Here is a 21,076-nt window from a genome sequence, read left to right as displayed (position 1 = left end):
CGGGCACAGCCAGCTCGCGAGCGAATGAGAGCGAAGGAGAGAGAGTGAGAGAGAGAGAGAGAGAGAGAGAGAGAGAGAGGGAGACAGAGAGGTAGAGAGAGAGAGAGAGGGAGAGCAGTACAGAGGTGGTGTGAGTGAGGAAGGGATTGAAGGGAAGAAAGAGAGACATGACAAAAATATCAAAAGGCAGAAAGCACGCCGTACCATGCGAGCTAAATTGGTGACCGATGGGATCGAGGATGTCGGATTAATGGTGACTACCGCAGCCCGTTTTCGCAGAGGAAGCTTCTCTATTGCAACTTGGGCGCAGAGGGTCCGCGGGGAAACATGGCCGAAGGTTATTCTGCAATTATTTTCTATTTTCTGCTCTTAGTTTTTCCTCCCTATCTGCTCGCGCGAGGAGGAGGGGGGGAGAGGACGAGGAGGAGGGTGGTGGTAGTGGTGGTGGGGGGGCAAGGTGCAACGTGATTCTTGTTCCAAACCTGAAAAAAAAAAAAAAAAAAAGCCCGACCTGAGCCGCCCCTGCCGAGCACCATATATCCAAGCATGCAGTCGCTGCGTAAAGGCAGCCTGTATGCATTGTTTGAGCCTATACGCGATCCTGCCCACTGGTAAAGCTCGAGGAACCATGTGTACACCTGCCTTTTTGGATCCTACAGCCCACAAACTCCACAGTGGGAGCGGGCTGTAGATGCACGAGACAAATGCTCCACAAGTTCCGCCGACTGAGCGTGCCTGTGCACGAGCCAGAGGCAGGCATCTGTCATGGAGTAACAAACAACTTTTTTTTTGAGGGAATGTTTGCGGTGATGCACACCGGATCGCAGCACCACGCGCCCCTGGTCGCTTATGTGGTGTCGAAAAATAGTAGTGTAGGAAATTTCTACCGGCCCTGAACTTCACATAGCCTGCAAGTGGAGGGGATTCCCCCCACGCTTCTTGAAGAAGTTTTATTTTACGCAACAGAGCCCATTACACTTCTATAAACCGGTGTGCACGCAGGGAAATAGCCATCCTGTGCTGTATCTCCGAGCCTATAAAATGTTCTAACTTGCTTCTTGTGTGCCCCCCCCCCCTGTTCCAGGAGGGCCGGGTAAAGGTGGCGGAGAAGACCCCGCCAAGTCCACCGAGCAGGAGGACCGGACTCGACCTCAGATCCTGTCGGGATCGGGCTTCTGCAAATGGTTCAACGTCCGGATGGGCTTTGGATTTATCTCCATGACCAGCAGCGAAGGGAGCCCCGTCGACCCCCCTCTGGATGTTTTCGTCCACCAAGTAAGTTAACACACGAAAACACACACACCAGCGAGGGATACACGTCTGCTTTGTGGGGATGTGGTGCGCATTGGCCTCATCCGGATCTGCTTTTCTAAAACGTGGAAAAGCGACGACTGATTGAATAGTTTTATTTCCTTTTGCAACTATTTCACTATGTCACTTCGAAAAACAACAACATCCCGTCTTGATGCCCGCGGGCCCCTTTATTTCTCCTCAGAGCACCAGTCGCCAGTTACATTGTATCATCCGGATGTTTTGCGTGGCCCAACATGTTACTGTGTAATCACACGTTGTCCACGGGCTTGAAAAAAAAGGGAAAAAAAACACGTCAAGTTTCCTCTTTAAGCCACATGCGTCCAGCTCTCCCCTCCCCTGCTCCCCTCTGAGGGAAGGGGGAAGAAACGTCGTGTGGCTATGACACGGTTACTTTCACACTTGGTCATAATGGACAGCAGAGCTCGCTTGATATCCAGCCAGCCAACATGTCGGAAAGCATGTTTGTGAAAAAAGTCAAACTGTGCGTTACCTTGCTGTTGTTTGTTTTTTGTCGGTGCAATGAAACGTAACATCCATCTTATTTAAACACAACATCCTTTTCCATTCACACTCACGTGAAGTGAAGCCTGGCCTGTGTTTTCCACCGCATGTGCTGTTTGATTTATTGCTCATTTCTGAGGCCTTGTTTTCGACTTATTCTGCAGCAAACAAAGAGCAGTGGAGTCCTCCCTTCTTCCAGCTCCTCTTCCCCCGTTTAATCGCCTCCTTTTTTTACGGTCCTATAAAGTAGTTTTAAAATAGTCTGAGAGGAACGGCAGAGGATGAGGAGAGGCATTTTCACCATTTCATTTGACATCCTCTCATAGAGGTGTCTTTATTGTGGACTCACAGGATGTTGTGCTGAACTGATGGGAAGGGGGTGGGGGCCATATAGGGGTCAGATGTCAGCAGTGATGTAGTGGTGAATAAAAAAAGATGAGTCCTTTGATCATTATCAGGCAAACTCGGAGTGTTGAGAAATATCAATTATGGTTTCATGAAGGCATTCATTCATTTCCCCATCAGCCCATTCTTGAGGAACTTAAATAACTTTGATATGATTTTTTCCAAAAAGTTGCATTAAAAATAGAAAGTTGGACTCCTGAGTTTGAAAGAATTATAGATATTTTCCACTTAACTGTCGTGCTTCAGTTGTTCAGTTTGCTGTGAAGAAATGAGCTCTATGTTTAACATTTCTCTATGATTTCTGTTGCATTCACCTCCCTTTATTTAGTTGTTTTTTTTATATATATTTTAAATGGTCTATGACCTGTGATTTGAAGCTTCAGTCCATTATTAATGCACTATTAATCCTGAAAATTATGAAGTTAGTTATGTTTTTATAATCTATACAGGCCGATAAAAAAATCAATTTAGATTTAGCTGTCAGATATAGAACAATTAAAATTTTGCAGTGAACCTGGTGATAAAAGTGGCTTATATTTAAGCAGTATGTTGACCTTTGCTCCTTTTGTCTTCATAGTCATAGTGTGGATCATAGGGATCATAATACATGTTTATGTTTTTTCTTGCCAGCATTTCTTTGTGTGCGGATACAGTTTTTGATAAGCGAGCACTGCTGTGAATATTTGAAATCAAAGAGAGGCTCAGGAGAGTGCATATTGCAGCATTGCATTATCAGTTTCTGATTGATACTTTCATATTGTGGCTCCATCCACTGAATGCACTGCATCTATCTGCATTCAGGCTCCTAATTTCCCTGCTGGCCAGAGATGTTTTAGAGGTGGATCAGGCTAGCAAGAGACAAGGGAAGGTCTAGTCTGGGAAACAGGCTGAGCACAAGTCAAATAAACGCTGTCTGTCTCAGCAGTTTGTAACCTATAGGACAGGGCAGGTCTGTCTGTGGGGATATTTCTAAAATGCATGATGTTGGTTGAAAAGCTCTGTAGGTATTTTGATAATACAGGTGTAAACACAATTTCCTTAAATTGTGTGTAGCTTGTTGCATTTTTACATGTTTAAAAAATGCGAATTGTTCCAAAAAAACCTTTATAGATGAATTGACATTTTATACAATGTATCACATGTATACACTAGTGCATTTCCCCGCAGTGTTTCCTGCTATGTGTTTACAACAATTCAACTATCATTTAGCACCAAAAAGCAGACAATATGCATTCATAAGCACATTGTTATATTGAATGCAAAACACCCCACTCCTTTGTAAGTATTTGCATTCATCTATACACACTCTGATTAAATCAGTCACTCATTTACTCTGACTGTTCCTCCCTCTCTGCTGCTCTGCTGTCAGCCTGAAGCCATTTGGACATATTGATGTGGTTTCCAGGTGTTTAGGAAACAGATTTGGGCACATTTGAATTAAAATCCTGCAGGTTCAGCTGATGTGTTGCTACAGTATATTTTGTAAAAAGTGCAGGGGATATTTTCGTTATTATTTTAAATCGGTGACAAGCAGACCAGCATAAATAAACAGATTATATGTTATACAAGCTGTAGAAAGAGGGAGCTCGGCTTGACACAAAGGTCATGCAATATTTTCTGCATTTATGATACAAGGTTAGCCGTCAGTTACAGTGTAAAAAACAAACAGCAGAAAGAATGCAGGTTTATTCACAACACCTACCCTATATGTATGAGAGAGAGAGACAGAGGGAAGAGAGAGCATGAGGACAGGAGAGAGAGAGAGAGAGAGAGGAGGAGTTTTCCTAGGAGAGGGAAACGAGGAGGGATGAGGGAAAAATAAGTGTTGGTGAGGGGTGGCGGTGCAGGGTTGTGGTGGGGTGGGGTGGGGTGGGGGGGTGCTAGTGGTAGTCCAGGAGGAAAACATGAGCGAGATGTTGGAAAAAGACGAGTGAGTGGAGGAGCAGGAGGTAAGAGAGTGAGGGTGGGAGTGTGTATGAGTCAGCGAGAGGGTCCCCGCCCGACCACGAGTTCTCTTCCTGGGAGGCCTCTTCATCAGGGCTCCTATCTGATCACTTCCTTTTGGAAGGTGTGTGTGTGTGTGTGTGAGAGAGAGAGAGAGAGAGAGAGAGAGTAATTAAGCTTCTTCACCCGCTATACCTCTGCTTAGTGATTCCACGCACAAAGCCATTTCATTATCTCTGTTTGTCAACCCCTTCTCTACCTGGACTGGAGTGTTTTTCTGTGTGTAAGTGTGTGTGTGTGTGTGTGTGTGTGTGTGTGTGTGTGTGTGTGTGTGTGAGTGAGAGTTCCTGCTGGGACATGGGGGGGTGCTCTCTCCTCGGGCATTCTTTAAAAAGAGGAATTTCTTTAAAGACAAAAAGGCAGGAGGGTTGGGTGGGGTGAGGGGGTGTGTGGCGGTGAGGTGGGGGGCTGCTTGCCCTTTGTCGGTAATCAGTTTGAAATGTTGAACAGTTTGCTGCTGCTGCTATTCTCCTGAAACCTCCAGAGTGTGTGTTCAATTTATGGAGCCCCTGTGTGTGTATGTGTGTGTGTGTGTGTGTTTCTTACTTTCTGCTCTTAACCACCAGGTTGTTGATGTCTACATGTGAACCGTTGTAAGATGTTTTAGATTTTGAGTGTGTGTGTGTGTGTGTGCACACGCGCGTGCAAGAGAGAGAGTGTGTGTGTGTGTTTTGTGTAGCGAGGTTAAAGTGGGCCCCTAGTGAGATTAACCTCTGGTCCGTGTCACCGTTTGGCATGCAGGCCCCACCCATCTCTGCCTCCAGATAGCCAGTATCGGGCTTTGTCTCTCCTGCAGCAACACTATCCCCCCCTCCACCACCACCCCACCCCACCTCCTCCACCAAACCCACCCTTCTCCTCTGCACATCAAAAAACGCAAAAGAAGAAGAAAGGCTAGTCATGTGACTTCCTTTTGAGGAGCTGGCCACATACAGCGGAGATGATTGGTAATTGGAAAGGTGGCGGGGTAGAAAGCAGAGCAGGGCTAAAAACAAGTCGCCGTCCACCTGAAATACAAAGAGAGCGTCTGCAGAGGGTTGGGGATGTTTGCACCTCTGACATTTATTTAATTTCATTTGATTAAAAAACCTAAACCGTCTGAAACATTCAGCAATAAAACATTAATAAAAGAATTGATAAACAACTGATCTAGTGCCTTCAACACACATGTATGTTAACAAAGGGGCGATTCTTTCTGTTATTGATTAATCTGCAGATCATTTTCTTGATCCATTTTATTCCTTAAAATATCAGAAAAAAATTAAAATGCCTAGTGTAACTTCTCAGAGTCTAAAATGTATTCAAACTGCTTTTTTTTTATCTGACCAAAAGCCAAAGATAATGAAATGAATGAAAAAGAAAGGCATTAAATCTAAGAAGCTGGAACCAGATAGTGTTTGGTATTTTTCCTTGAAAAATGACTTGATTATCAAAATAGGTGCAGATTAGTTTTCTGTCAATCGACTAATCCATTTATTGACTAATCATTTAATCTTTAAAAGATAGAGGGAAAACTACATTTTAAACAAATATATAGATGTATAAGAAATGACAACTTACATGTGTAAAAATATGTTTAGAGAGGCAGAGAAAGTGATAAAATAACTTTTCCCAAATGAAAAACACAGTTGTCACTAAGCATAAGACTCTGATGATAAGAAGATAACATGTAAAGGTGAGATCTACCACAGATCTGCATCCTTTTGTAATGAGCTATAGAGAGAGACTTTTGATCATCACATTTTGCTCAGGTTAATCTCTTAATATAAATGTCATAATCTAATAACAATTATCCCACTTCACTTATGTTTGACATGTATCAAGCTAATGCATGTAAGTGGAACTTGGTACCAAAATATACAGAAGAAACAAACAGTAGCTGCTGCTTTTTGCCTTCGCAAATCTAGTCAGCTGCAACAAAATCAATTAGATGATGATTTTGATTTAAACCATGTGCAATAATAATATTGCTTACACAACTTAAAGACAAATGCAGTTAATATTTGAAAATGTAAGTATGTGCTAATGCAATCCATTATGGTGAAAGTTTGTTTAGTATCACAACATTTTACAAATCTTAAAAAAGTAATAATCTTTTAATTTCTCAAACAGTTTTAATATGTAGAATTATTATTTCCCATGAATAATTTACAATGAGTAGGTGTCACTTCCTCAAATGGTTAATATTGAATTTTCCAAAGAGAACAGCCATTTGTGACTTTGTAACTGTGCTTCTGTTTTGAATAGGTCCGGTTGTTAGCAGGCTGTGTGTTTTATCACCAGTCACCTCAGCGAGGTTCATTTCCCCTCTCATGCTGATAAACGTAGCAAGATGATCTAGTGCTTCCTCCCCCAGATCAAATATTTGCCCCAGTCATAATCGGGGGGTGTTGGATGTTGTTAATTTGAGGCAGGGGAAACATGAAGGCTTTTAAGTGTTTGATGGGGGTTGGGCAGGGTTCAAGGGTCAGGGCCACTAATGACAACGTGTCGAGGAGGGCTTGGGTGTCAGCGTCATAAGAGCGGCTCTGTTGGTGGTTTTCATCGGCATGTTTGTGTGTGCGTGTGTGCTTTTTTTTCTTTTTCCTCGTTCGTCCAGCTTTCTCGCTCCTCTTTCTTCTTTTGGTTTATATGCGTCCTGTTGGGTTATGTCCATCTGAGCTGATCTGGCCCAGCTTTGTCCACTTAGCATTTCCTGTGTGTAAAAAGCTACTTAATGGCACCACGCCACATGGTGACCGCCATCTCTGTCACGCTCACCCCTACACACCCCCTTTCCTCTTAATACGAGCACGATCCAGCGCACGGCTCTGCATGGGCCACCTCTGATTTAAAGCATCCCATAATTAGCCATTCCATAGCCGGTGGTCGCCACGGAGAGAGAGAGAGAGAGAGAGAGAGAGAGGCTGGTGGAGGATGGTGGAGGATGGTGGGTCTCCTCTCTACGCTTCCCCATCCCCTCACGTTACAGCTTCCTGTATTGATTGCTGGGCCTGGTGATGACGAGGGCCTGGCTGATGAAAAGAAGGGCTATTTCTATCCAGGATGTTGGAGTCTGTATTGATCGCTGGCTCCTTCCTACACACACACACACACACACACACACACACAGTCACATACATGTGGAGCTATAGGAAGATATTTATTACGTATGTGGAAGCTCGTAACCATATCGAGCCATTCTAGAGTACGTCGGTGTCCATTTTGTTGGCTCGGTTTCTTCAGCTTCTGGGACAGTGGCTGCTGGTGGCTCTGAGTTAAAGCGTTGAGAGCTGGTGTGGTCTGCCAGTCGGGCAGGGGGTGGTGCTGGGATGGTTATACCACTGACCCCCGGGATTTCTGCTGCTGACCTGTGGGGCTCCTGATCAAATGGGGGTTTTGTTCCTGGGCTCCCCCCAGGTCCAGCCACTGATCAGGAGTTGCTCCTCCATTGGAGCTGAACAGAATGCGCTGGAGGCATTTCCATGAACCCCCCTCATACCTCCTCCTCCTCCTCCACCACCCCCCTGCTCCAGGCCACTCCTCCATTTTGTGTTCTCTCTCTCTCTCTTTCTCTCTGACGTTCTCTCATTCCCTCTCCCCGGCCGTGCCCTTTCCTGACCTCTGTGCGTAAACTGAAACGGGTCAGGACACCCGCCAGGTCACCCGAGAGGATGGGACTCGGGTTGCAGGTTGTGATTTGTGTTTTTTTTTTTCTTTCTTTCTTCACACACATTGACACATGCACACACATGGAGGCACATGCACACATGTAAATCCACAACCTGCGTTTTATTACGTAATTGTGGAAAGACTGAGCTGTTGCAAGCTCGTGCTTCAGAAATTAAACTCATCTGAGACATGAAGGCATGAGTGTGATGCCACGTCTTATATGGAGGAGATGTGAGTGTGTGTTTTCCTGCATTTCTGCAGAACAAAAGGGGTTGTGTGGTTTCCTCGCTAGTGCATTGTGGGCATTGACGGGGTTGGAGAGGGGGGTAGGGTGCTGAGACAAACCACTCAACTTTGACCTGGAGAGACGAGCTGCCTGTGGACTGAAGACAGGAGAGGAACAGGAAGGGCTCATGCGCCACACAGTCTAGAAACCAGTCGATGATTATTCATCATTATTCAGAATGCATTTTGTTTTGTGGGGGATGGGCGCAATTTTTTTAATTTGCTTTCTACTGATTTCTGCTGCAGGAATGCCTTTCAGGTCGAAGGATGGTAATCATGAAATCAGTTGGCGTTTTAATTTGAAAACAGGGCTCCGACTGCTTGAGGTTACTTGGTTTGTTGTTTTATAAAAAAAGAAAAAAAGAAAGCCAGGTTTTGCGTATGCATGTCCTAGCAGTTTTGGTTGATACATTAATAAATGATTGATCGTTGAATCTTGGAATTTGTTGTTTTTGTGGCACAGCCACTTGATATAGCTCCTTATTGGCTGCATAAAGCCTCAAGCTACAGTTTGTGACTCACCTCATCATCCCTTCTGTTTTATTCCACCTCTTGCATCTGTTGTGAAAAATCTTTGCTTTTGCTCATTTCCATTCCCTGATCCTCATCCTTTCCTCAAAGCCAAATCCAATACCTGAACGCCCAAAATGTACGAGCCCTTCATCAGCAATCGACTAGAATCAAAGTGGCCCTGGCAGTAACCCTCACTAACTGCAGGGAGAGAATCAGAAAGGACATCTGAGAGAGAGAAATGAATGAATTTTTGGCAAATTACTTGTATTGAATATTTCAACACCAGCAATTTTTCTTTTCTTATAAAATGTGGAAAAGGTGTGTAAATAATGAGGAAGAATAGCTTCAAAGATGTTTGATACTGAGGCGCAAGGCGCAGTTGTTCTTGTGTATATGTTTTTGTGGGGAATAAACTCAAAAAAAATGTTATTGAGCGGAACTTGCCCCTCATGCTGTGGTTGATTCTGTGTGGAGTTCCTTTTGTGCCTACTCATATTAGGATTTACTAACCTAGACCGTTATGTTCTAAAAAATAAATCTTACAAAAAGATCCAGATATACACACTACTTTGACATGAATGGAAATAAGACAAATACCTGTCCATGTCTGTGTTTGTGTTTTTCAGGTTTAAGGATTTTTTATTTTATCAGTGGATACTGTATATTTCATGGCTCTTAATAGACATTTTAAGTAGCAGAATCTTAGTTCACAGAGTAGCAATCAAAAGAAATTGTATTATCTTATTCTTTTCTTTTTAATCAAAAGTAGTTAAAACTGTTAAAACTGTATTTATGTATTAAGTTTGTCTTTCATACAACACGTCTTTTTAGGTAGTTAGGTACAAAGCTAATATAGAAAACTAATTAACTCATTTAAGTTGTCTAAATTGTAAAAAAAAAAAGAGTTGTTTTAAAAATGGAGTTGCTTGAAAATTTGTAAAATAACCTAAAACTGATTTAGCTGGTGAGATTAAGGTGATATATCCTCAAAAGCTTTTTGTGCATGACATGGAAATCTTGGCTTATTCCACATATAAACACATATAAAATGTGTAAAATAGATTTTGTTAAACTTTTAGAATGAATATTTTACAGTGAGATGGTGTTGGATCATTTGTCAATGTATCTGAATTTTGAAAGATGTGCTAATCGATGCAAAGACAATTCTTTGACAATTATACTGTGTTACACCTTTATAATTTTTTTTAGTTTTTAAATATGAATTATGTTTAAAAGATTAAAAGCTGAAAGAAACAAGGATTAAACAACAATTTTTTCCCCAAGTTTATTCTCAACAAATGTTTTTTTTTTAGTTTTTTTTTAGAAACATTCAATTTAAAAGAAACTACTTTTCATGTTTCCATTTTCCATTCGTATTTAATCCCTAATTTATCCCCATTTTACACTTCTACCTTTATGTCATTGTACTGTGGTAGTCAGATAGATATCCATCAGAGTGCAGAGTACACTTCTAGTTAGTAATTCCTTCACATTTCTTTTGTCACTGTACCTTTTCTCAGTTTTATACATTCCCACTTTTTTACTCTCTTGCATATTCATTTATACCTCACAGACCACCTATAGAGCATGTCTAGCTTCCTGTAACTGCAGTCCTTGACACAGGCATAGAAAAAAATTGCTGCTGAGCACATTTTCTCTCCTTCCTCTATAGTTTCACATTTGATTCCCTCTGCTCATTTGTTCTTTTCTCTTCCTGTCTCCTACACATCTATCTCTACAGCAGGCGCTGAATTTACAGATAACCTGTGAGTTATTTTAAGGCCTCGATGTATAGTAGGTAGTAGGTTTGCTCTGCACACTGCATGCTCATGTGGGTGTGTGTTTACATATGCTGAAATCCGCAGGGCTCGCTGCAATTCATGAAGGTCATGGATACAGTGCATATCAGCCGTCCGTACTGTGCGATCAACAAGACATAAATCATTGTCCAGTGGTTATGTAGTAACTAAATCAATAATGCCGATCATGTAGATAAGACGGATGGTGGATGTGCTGAGAGAAAATGATTGCATGGGTGCGACACACTCGTCTTTTTCTCCCTGCAGAAGGAATAGGAAGTGGTGCCTCTGCAAAAAGTAGATAAAGGGAGTATAGCAGGGACGCTGTGCGTGAGATAAGTCCCTCTGTGCACCGACTGTCATGGCAGTTGGTGCAAACCACATACAGTCAATCCGCCATGTTTGAAATGATGTCTTTCTATGTACATTGTGTGCTACTGGGTGTTGTGTTTGCCGCATGCAGCGGTGCGTACGAGCCCCCACAGTAAACATCCCAGTGTTAATAAGTGTCGATTCTTTTGTTCCATTTGTAGACGAAAAGCGTTGATTGGGTTGAGTTGCTTCTTCACCCACAGACCTGATAATGCTCTTGAGCGACTGTTCAAAATGTAAGTGTTAAATTAGCTCTGATGGGTGTGTGTACTTGCATAACATTAATGCTGAGCTTGATGCTGCACGGACAGAAACTAAGCCATTAAATTGAGTCTTGTCATTGAAAAATGACCTTTTCTGCTCAAGACAGAGGGTCTCTGTACATTTCCCTTGCCTATTGAAGATAAAGCGTACAGTCGTTGTCAGTTTACTTCATCATTTGAGGTTACAAAATACCCAGTAGTACCAGTCAAGGTAAAACACATCTTTATACCATTGTGTATATTTAACCTTTTAAAAATGATTAGAGGTGTTTGAATTGGAGATGTTTGAATTGCCTTTAATGGAATCCCAAATTATTCAAATTATTCAAGGACATGTGGATCTACACTAGCTTAAATGATTCAGCTATCCAGTTTCTTACTGCTGTGTTACATTGAATTGTGATCATTATTATTATTATTATGACATCAGATTATATCTGCTCATCAATCAACCCCACAGAAACATGTGTAACAATTTTTTGATACTGAAATTAGAGCAATTTCAAGTGACATGAGCACTAACTTATATCATACTTTTAGCCTACAACAAACGGGGCATCCCCTGACTTCAATACAGACCCTTGTGTATTGCATTGAGCTATATGCGCCTGCCACTTTCAAATGGATAATTGCTTTTTTCTCCCAACAGAGCAAACTGGTGATGGAGGGCTTCCGCAGCTTAAAGGAGGGTGAGCAGGTGGAGTTCACCTATAAGAAGTCCTCTAAGGGCCTGGAGTCCCTGCGGGTGACCGGACCTGGTGGGGGACCCTGTGCAGGCAGCGAGAGGAGACCCAAAGGGAAGGTCCCACTCCAGAAACGCAAACCAAAGGGAGACCGGTGAGTGTGGTAAAATTGAGAAACATGAAATGATGAAAAAAAGAATTAAACATTTAAAAATGTTTTGTGTTTTATGTCCATGCACGCACTTCTCACCAGTCCTGCCTTCATCTAACAAAAGCTAAATGTATGTGAGCGTTGGCACCTTGCATTCAGAAAGCAGGGCTTCTTATAGTAGAAGGAGACATATGTTATATGTACATCTCACTGCAGTAAGCTATTTCTGAGTGGGCTGAGATTATAGATTAAATCTATTCAATCTGCCCGAGCACATGCCTGTTGCTATGGTTATTGTGCACCATAATAAGGAATTGAATAGGGCACTTTGCCTGCCATCGCCGCTATTTTAAATCAGTTTGCCAGCTTTTACATTAGAGACTGCATTAGCACAGGGATGGATTGGGCTTATATACATCTCAATGCGGCAGTAGCTCAATCAATTGTTTTGTCCTCAGTAAAATCCTGAAGGGTGCTTTTGCTAAATTCTGTCAGAGGGAGCCATATGGAGCTCCTTGAAAACACCTGGTGCTTTAAGCAGAGGAGGCTGTGTCCTCCTTCTGACAGAGAATAACGTACAGCGAACCCCACCAGGCAGAGCCGAATGTATCTGTTGTAGGAAGGCATCACGTGACTATAGGGCTACATTTACATTAGAAAGTCCAGCTCTGCCATTCTTAATGTTGCTTGTGGTTGCTGCACCTCAGCCGCTTCAGTAGATCAACCCTGTGCCATCCAGGTTTTAAGGTGTAAAAAAAAAAGCTTTTGTTAGAAAGGAGGAAACAGTATCTGTGAGAGAAGGCTCCCTGATTGTTTTACACATCTGAATAATTCAGTTTATTTGGGATAATTGATCCAGTGTTAGGTCAAGTGTCTCTACCTTCTACTAAGGTGGTGGAAAGGCAGTATTGGCTTCAGAGATGGCAGGTAGATGTTTGTGACATCATCTGTCTTTGTGAGCGCGCTCAGCGGCTCCTGTGGCGGTTGCGCTGCTCTGACCCCTGCTGGTCACTATGTTATGCAACCAGCTGTAGTTGGCAGCCGTCTTAATGTGTTTGATGGAGGAATTGCGTTGAAATATTTAGCTTTTGTTGAAATAATAACTGAAGACATTAATTACGAAAAACAGCAGATTGTAGTAAAAACACATTAAAGGAAAAACACTGCCTCCTAAAGAAAATGTCTGCATCACACTGAAACACGCAGCACAACTCTTCTCTGATAAACCACATTTCCCATATTCCCCAAATGTTTCCAGCTATCTTGACTTCATTAGTGGGGTTTTAGAGGTAATTTCCAGTTACTTTGCATACCGTAAATACAAGATATCCTACAATAACCTTTTCAAAATAGTTTTTACAGAATACAATATTTAATCTCAATTGATGTAAAGAAAATAGAAAATTTGACACGACAACTTATTACGAATACTTACTGCACAAGTCTTGCTGCTTGGAAAACTGTAATTGCATTTAACACTGCATTATTTTCTGTAAATGTTTACATTTCTACAGTTTAAAGCCTTTCAATCAATTTAGCTGAGATTAAACGGTTTGTTTTATAATTAGCCACTGCCTAATCGGAGACATACAAGGAATTGTGAATTTCTAACCCTTCTAGATGAGAGGGGCCTTTGCTCTCGCACAGAAACTCTGTAATTCTGACCCAGACTTGACCTCCTCTCATTCTTGAACAGCCCCTTTCCCGCCTCATCATGCCACGGAAACCACACCTTCCAGACAAAACTGTTAGTTACGGGAACATATCTCTTTCTCATGCTTACGTGCCCAGCTCTGTGCTCCAAGAGACATCAAAACTAGCCTCACCTGCCACAAATGCCACGCCTACGTTTATAAGGCACACTGACACTCACACACACACAGACACACACAACTTTATGTTCATGTTATTATAATCTGTTTTTAGGTTGAATCTATGTTTTTGTTTTAGAAAGAAGTTGTCAGTTTTGACCTGAAACAGATGTCGCTTAATATATTTTTTTAGATGGTTTTAAAACAGTACCCTGGCTCAACAGATACCTGTCTGTGATAATGTGTTTTCCTTTGGTCTTAACTGTAGTCAAAATAGTACATAAATTGTACTTCTTTTACTTTATTATTTCAGATAACTGAGGTCTAAACACCATAAATAAAATAAAGTGTAGAACTTGTAATAATGACAGGGAATGAAGTTGGTTAAAGGATGCCACACATCATTTGGTGATAATTTATGCTTTATGTTTGATTTACGAACAGTTAAAACAGACCAATTTTGGCAGTAACACCATAATAGAAAATGAACAAACACAATAGGGCAATTTTTAATGAATTTTTTATATAATAAACATCTCAAAATATGACCTTAATTCTACTACAGATTAATACATAATTGTTGATACCATTGGACTTTATGAATTATTGTTTTATGGCTATGGCTGTTTATTTAAGTTATGCTATTGAAACTGTTTATATGATATGAATCTAGTTGCTAATAGCATCTTAACAGGCTTAAAACAGCCTACAGCTCTTATTTATGACTTATTCCCCAGGTTTCACACAGGTAATCCTGTTACTAACAAGTTAACTGCAATTAAGAGGCATTGCTAAAACACATCAGAGAATATATTCTTAACATGTAATAAACATAGACTCAGGTCCATTTATGCCTTTGTTTAATTTTTATTTATTTATTTTTTAATTGGACAAAAGGATGAATGTTACATGCTCTCTGGAGATGATTCAGCCCCCTTCAAAAGCAAGACTGAAGCAGACTTCAGCCTTCGTCAGAAAAACCTGGTATGATTTGTTTTCCGATTAAGTGGCAGCAATTTGCTAACATGCTGGTTTTATTGGATCCAATTCATATTGGATGCATTTTAAAACCCTGAAAGTGAATCATTGTTTCATGGTCACATGCTGCTGCTTTCAGCTTCCGGGCTGGTATGAGAAACAAAACAGTGGATGGCATCCTGACGCGCTGAAATCGTGGACACTTTTGCTTTCACTTTTTTTTTTCTTACTCTTTCAGCACACAATTGCTTCTTGTCAAATTTAATAACACGGTGTAGTTTGGCATGGCACAGAGTGCAGCTCAGATTGATCCAGAGAAATAGCATGTGTCATACTACCATCTAGTGGTGGGAGCAGGTATTTCAACTCCGCACTGCTTATGTTTTATCAGGATACACTGTGTGGGTTCAAAATTAGTCAGGGTTAGAGTCGCATTTTTCAGATACAAACTATCCTCAGATTTAAAGTCGTGTCTTCTGTTTCATGAAACAAATGTGTTGAGGTTTTCTACTTTTTCTTTGTCATCATCTCATGTATTCTGTCTTTTGTCTCCTCCATCTTCTGCAGCTGTTATAACTGTGGAGGTCTGGATCACCATGCCAAGGAGTGTGGCCTGCCCCCCCAGCCAAAGAAATGCCACTACTGCCAGAGCATCACGCACATGGTGGCTCAGTGTCCCCACAAGGCGCTGGCGCCCGCCACAGGCTCTCAGGACCAACATGCGTCTACCTCGGCCTTCAGCCCAGGGACCGGGCCCTACCTCTGCCCCCCAGAGGAAGAGGAGCGCTCTGGCTCGTCTCCCCTGGAGGGCTCCTCCTCCTCCCCCGAGGAGCCCCACACACGTGGCCCCCGGACCCAGAGGTGGAGGAAATCCTGAAAACAGCCCATAGAGGTGAACCTATCACCGCTAACCCCTGGCCCTCATGTCTCCCCTCAATCAAGGATACCTGAAGCCCCCCCTCATCTACCTCACACCTGTGAAAAAAATGGGAGGTCTTGATTTCTTTACTTTTATTTTATTTTATTTTTTATTTTTTCTAACCAGCGCAGCTATGGCAACGTTCAATGGGGTACGGACACGCGTGAATGTGTGTGACTGACTTGCAGTCATCTGGTGCAGCTATGGCAACCACCGCTGGAATGGTGACTGCAGGGAATGACTGTTTTTCTGTTTCAATCAGTGCAGCTCAAGAGTGAAACAACATGGTATGAATCTTGGTTTGATGATTTTCCCTCTTGGACCTAAGTGTTCGCCATTTTGAATGCTTTTTCCTAACAGTTGTTGTCGACTTTAAAGCCGCAAATATATATCCTGTAGGCCTAATCATTCTGAAAAATCACGATGCATCCTTTTAGCACACACGGTAGCTCATTTTAAGAAGGATTAGAAGAAGATTTTTAAAAGCTTGAGCCCTCTAAGTGATAATCCCGACCCATAGGATTGTTAGCTTGGCTTATAAAGATCTTTAGGGGAAACTTTATGGATTCCAGAGGGATTTTTTTTTTAAAGACAGTGGGCTGCTAAACACACTCTCTATAATCTTGAAACACTCACTACATACCTCTCTCTTACATGAAATAGACTGGACCAACTGATTGTCAAAGAAGTGAGCATGTGTGTTTGTGCATGCGCGTGCAAGACTGAGAGAGAGAGCGAGAAAGTGTGTGTGTTTGTATGCGTGTTGTTGTGCATGCTGGAGCGCCTCTGCTCCAGGTGCGCGTCGACACTATTAACTTTCAGTTTCCTCGCGTTAGAGATAGACACGCCTTAGATACAGCATCATATAATCCAGCTAGATCATAGTTTAGACACACGGTAATGAATTGATCATTAGACTTCCATTTTGGTTGTTGCATAATTAGTTGAAAATAACATTACAGTTTATAAATCATAGTATAAGTCATTAATATATATGTAAAGTCACAAGATATAATTGAAATTCTATTAACTTTAAGTAATGCATATATAAGGAACTAGCTCTGACATAGGTGAGTAGCCCTGTATATTGCATGGGATACTTTGTTGTTGTGTGAAAACTTGTAGCTTTCGCTCTATTTAACCGTTTTCATCCATGACAAATCAAGCGGATCTTTTTATTCCGATTTTTTTTACTCTACGCCTTCGTCTTCGTCTAGTTCAAATAGTCAGCAATCACCTCTGACCCCAGCACAAAGACTCACCTCGTTTGATTACAGGTGTAGCGTCGGACCATTACAGTATCGTCACAGCTGCTCTACTTACTTAATACCTCATCAGTTCTTCCTCTCGGGGAAATGAATGTCACAGAACGTCAAGCTGTTTGCTCTCCCAGCTGTGTTTCAAGTTAGATCGAACCACCTGTTCCTCTTCCATCTGTGCCTACCGGTTGTTAGTTAGCACCAGCCAGGCAATGCTCACCCCTCTTTTAGGATGAGACGCCGTCACTGCTGCTTCAGACTCACTGAAGAGAGAGAGAGAGAGGGAGAGAGAGAGAGAGTGCTGCTCTTAGTATAACTTGAATCCCAAGCATGGCTTTAGTGGCACTTATTTGTGACCTAACAACTCTTCTCTGACCATATTGAATGTGAAAAGAGCTTATCTGAAGTCGACTCCTCACAAAGTTCACGCCGGGTCGCTTTGGAGTTTGTATCTTAATGTTCTGACAAATCAAATAACTTTGTATGATGATATCAAACTAGCTTGTGTGTGTTTTTTTTTTTTTAAAAAGCTCTACGTAGACAACCAACTTTTTTTTGGTATATTTCTATACCAAAGAGTTTGGCTTTATTTTTTTGAAGGCATTTAAAGTTACAACTTGCTGAACTGCTTGCTATCCTGCAACACTGCAGTCATTTTGGGTTTTTTTTTATGTACAGCTTTTTGAATGTGTGTGTGCGTTTAAAAAATCAAATCCTCAACAATGCAGCATGACAGAAAAAAAAAGAAAGTGAATGACCAAACCACATAAGGAGCACAGCCCATGCTCAAATCTTTATGGAAAACAACATCTTTTTGTATGATGTATTTTTACATTTTTACAACACAATTCCTCTCAGGATGATGAACTGTTCTCAGGGAATTAACCAAAAAAAAGTGTATTTTATTCTTTTGGGAATCATCCACTGACTGACTCAACAAACTCTGTTAAGCAACGGTGAAGAGACATATGTAACTGATTCATGTACTGATATTAGCAACTACCTCTTGAGTTATACATAGTTGTGCATTTCTTTTTGTTTTGTATATTTTTTGATGAGCTTGTATGATTAACTGTAGGTCTCTGTTGTACTGAGGTGTTGTGTGAGAAGTTCCCTAGTGTTGCCACAGACTCCCTGGTCTTCCTTCCCAGATTTTATGAGCTACTTTTTTCTTTTACTGCAAAACTCCCTTTTTATTTTGTTTACAGCAAAAGCCTACCTCATATGCGCTGTTCCTCCACAAACTCCTTACCTCCTCCTAGCCCCCCCCCCCCCCCTCTACCTCCTCCATGCAGTTGTTTGTTAATGAAATTGCCACTTGTCGCACTAGGGTCACACGGCATTTTCAACAAATCAGTCCTGAAACGGCTCGTCATTCGTGACTCCAAATATATCTTACAATCAAAGCTTGTTTTTTGAAGGTTTTACACACGTTTTTCAGAGTGGGCGTGTTTGTCTCACACATCCAGGATGAAGTCTTTCTGCCAGCTCTGTGTTATACAGTCAGTATACACTCATCACATAGCTGCAGACAGCCAGTGAGTTTACCTCAGTTTGTTGGGCTAGCTATAGACATGTTAAATATGAAAGATTTTACAATTCCGTGTGAACACATTTTGAAAAGACATCGACTGTTGTTTTTAGTTTGTAAGTATTTTATCATAACCGTTTTTTGTAACCACTTGATATGATGGGCTTAAGGTGGAGAAGAATAGGATTGTACTTCGCACAAGGAGTGCCTATCTCTATGTTTTGTTTGTCCGACCCTATTACCAAATAGATATTTTCCTCTTTTTGGGCTCCATGGTAATGGCCTTTGTCAGCCATTTTTACAGCCTCAGATAATCAGAAGTTGTGTGGTTTGGAGATGATGCCCCTTCTTGGTGCAAACTGCATTTGTATTTAAGAGTGGCATTGTTAACATTTAACAAGAAATCAGTAGATTTTGTACTAATGGTGACATAGACGTCATTCTAAAAAAATGTTTATGAAGATGAATATTGTTATCAGTACTTTTTTAAAAACTAACTCCTGAGATCAAAGATTGATTTTGCATGTAACCGCAGTATTACACTTCACACTCAGCTGAGAGAATCACTATGTTGCATTGGGCCTACATGAGGAACTGAACGCTTGTTTATGCCAGTTATGAACAAAATACACAGCCGCGGTAAATATAGTGATATTATTGTTGTTAGTAGCTTTATATTTTCTTCCAATCAATGTAACTACTGATTGATCTCTTGTTTATTGTCCTGTTCGGTATTCGACACAGCCGAGAAACCCTACAGGGGAACAATCTCCCTAAGGTAGTAAAAATCACATGGTTATCGTAGGGTTGTCAAGGCTGCATGTAGGATAACAAACTGGTAGAATTATGTTATTAATATTTCCCCCACTTGTCTTAAGTTTTGAATCATGCAAACTTGAGACAACACAAGCAAAAGTGTCTCATCCATGCAATCATCAAATATGTTGCAGAGGGTTTTACTCAAGACCAAACATTTGTGACCCTGAATGTACCACTTGTGTCTCAGCAGAAAGGCTCAGTTTGAGTCTCAAGCCATGAAAAGGGAACATGGTATTCTCAGATGTAATTTGCTGCCACTGAATACAACAAGAAACAAAAACAAGACATATTCAGAGTGTGGTCACAGTTTTTTTTAACCCCAATCCAAGCCTCGTGGTTTTTACACTAATATGAGAGTTATATGCTTACTTGCTTTCTTGACCCCCCAAAAAATAATGCACAGCCAGCAGATGGTTAGCTTAGCTTGGCACAAAGAGTGGAAGCAGGGGGAAACGGCAAACTTAGCCCTCTCCAAAGTTTAAAAAAAATCATCCCTACCAGCATCTGTGAAGCTCTAGAAATTAGTTAATTGGTGAATATAACATGTTGATTAGTATAAACGTTGTATTTAGTTTAATTAGTGAGCTTTAGAGGTGCAAGTAGGTGGAATTTGTTATCTTTGGAGCCAGGCTAGCTGCACCCCCCCCCCCTTCCAGTCATTGTGCTAAATTAAGCTAACCAAACCAGCTGCTGGCATAGCATATAAGCATGTTTCCTAAAATGTCAAACTTTTGCTTTAAGCTTTGTGGAACTGTATTTTGAGATAATCCAGTTGAATTGTAAAGGATTGTACAAGGGTTAGGGTTTCATGAAACCTTAAGCATTTAAACACTAATTTGAAAAGTTCAAAATCTCTACATTTTAGGTTTTCATTGGACAGTGACTTAATCCTGATTAAATAAGAATAATACCAACTAATATAATCTAATTGAAGGAAAAGTGTTGCTTCAGAAATACTCCAAAACCCCAAAAAGACGTATATAACGTAGACAAAAACCCTGAATTATCCAATGGTATGGAAAGCCTCTGGAGAAGGACAGGATGTACTATGCCATGATCACAGACAGAGAAACCTCAGCAGTCTGTCTCACTGCTCCCTCATGTGGTTGTTTAAGAGATGACTGCAGAAGGACTGAAGTTCACATACCTCAACTGCTGCCTTTTGTCGGCTGCTCTGTGCTTTGCCTTGACTGGAGAAACAATGTATTGTAGGGGATGATCATTTATGATGTTTATTTTTTTTTTACTGAACTGTATCATGTCAGATCCATATTGTGTTTATGTACATGAAATCATACTGGAACATTGGACCTCTAAAGGACCTATAAATCCAACCATCACAGTTAGAAGTGCAGATACCTCCTTGTATTGACTAATAACCTCACATTTCTCATGTTTGTTTATGTTTTTATTCTCTACATCGTGGCCAGAGGGAGTCTTCTGTGCTCTCTATCTCTGGGGTATGTCTAGAGCCAAGCACTGATTGCTTTTGAATGGGGGAAAATGTTCTTCTATGTGCATATCACTCATTATATTAGCCCCAATATAAGTGTACTGCCTTTTTTTATTTCTGTGAATCTTGGATTGGATTTTTAAATATGTCTGAAATGTTTTACTTGATTGGAAAATAAACATATTATATTGGCATTAAAGTATGTATAATTTCCTACTAGACACTGAAGTGGTTTAATGCTTTCTTGGATATTCATTTCAATATAATTTAAGATTGTAAAATTCACTCTCGTACACATTTGCACACACAAACACTTACTTTTACTTTTACTTTACTTTTTTGTTTGTTATCAAAAGTATGTTTCA

General features: G+C 41.1%; 1 protein-coding gene across 1 annotated transcript; it reads left to right on the top strand.

The window, feature by feature from the left end:
* The first annotated feature begins 327 nt into the window (after nt 1-327).
* On the top strand, nt 328-15,607 carry lin28b (lin-28 homolog B (C. elegans)). Its single transcript, XM_070926106.1, has 4 exons — nt 328-337; nt 1,085-1,275; nt 11,757-11,944; nt 15,298-15,607. The coding sequence occupies exons 1-4, from the start codon at nt 328-330 to the stop codon at nt 15,605-15,607; spliced, it is 699 nt and encodes a 232-aa protein (XP_070782207.1).
* The last annotated feature ends 5,469 nt before the right edge of the window (nt 15,608-21,076 follow it).

This window comes from Enoplosus armatus, chromosome 19, assembly GCF_043641665.1.
Source record: "Enoplosus armatus isolate fEnoArm2 chromosome 19, fEnoArm2.hap1, whole genome shotgun sequence".
Classification (NCBI taxonomy): domain Eukaryota; kingdom Metazoa; phylum Chordata; class Actinopteri; order Centrarchiformes; family Enoplosidae; genus Enoplosus; species Enoplosus armatus.
Note: the sequence above shows the minus strand (reverse complement) of the source record. Positions and strands in the feature narration are given on the sequence as shown.

Bases quoted from the DNA above. Each gene is read 5' to 3' on its own strand.
- lin28b (XM_070926106.1), top strand. The intron at 1,276-11,756 runs GTAAGTTAACAC...TTCTCCCAACAG, and splicing joins TGGATGTTTTCGTCCACCAA to AGCAAACTGGTGATGGAGGG. The intron at 11,945-15,297 runs GTGAGTGTGGTA...CATCTTCTGCAG, and splicing joins CGCAAACCAAAGGGAGACCG to CTGTTATAACTGTGGAGGTC.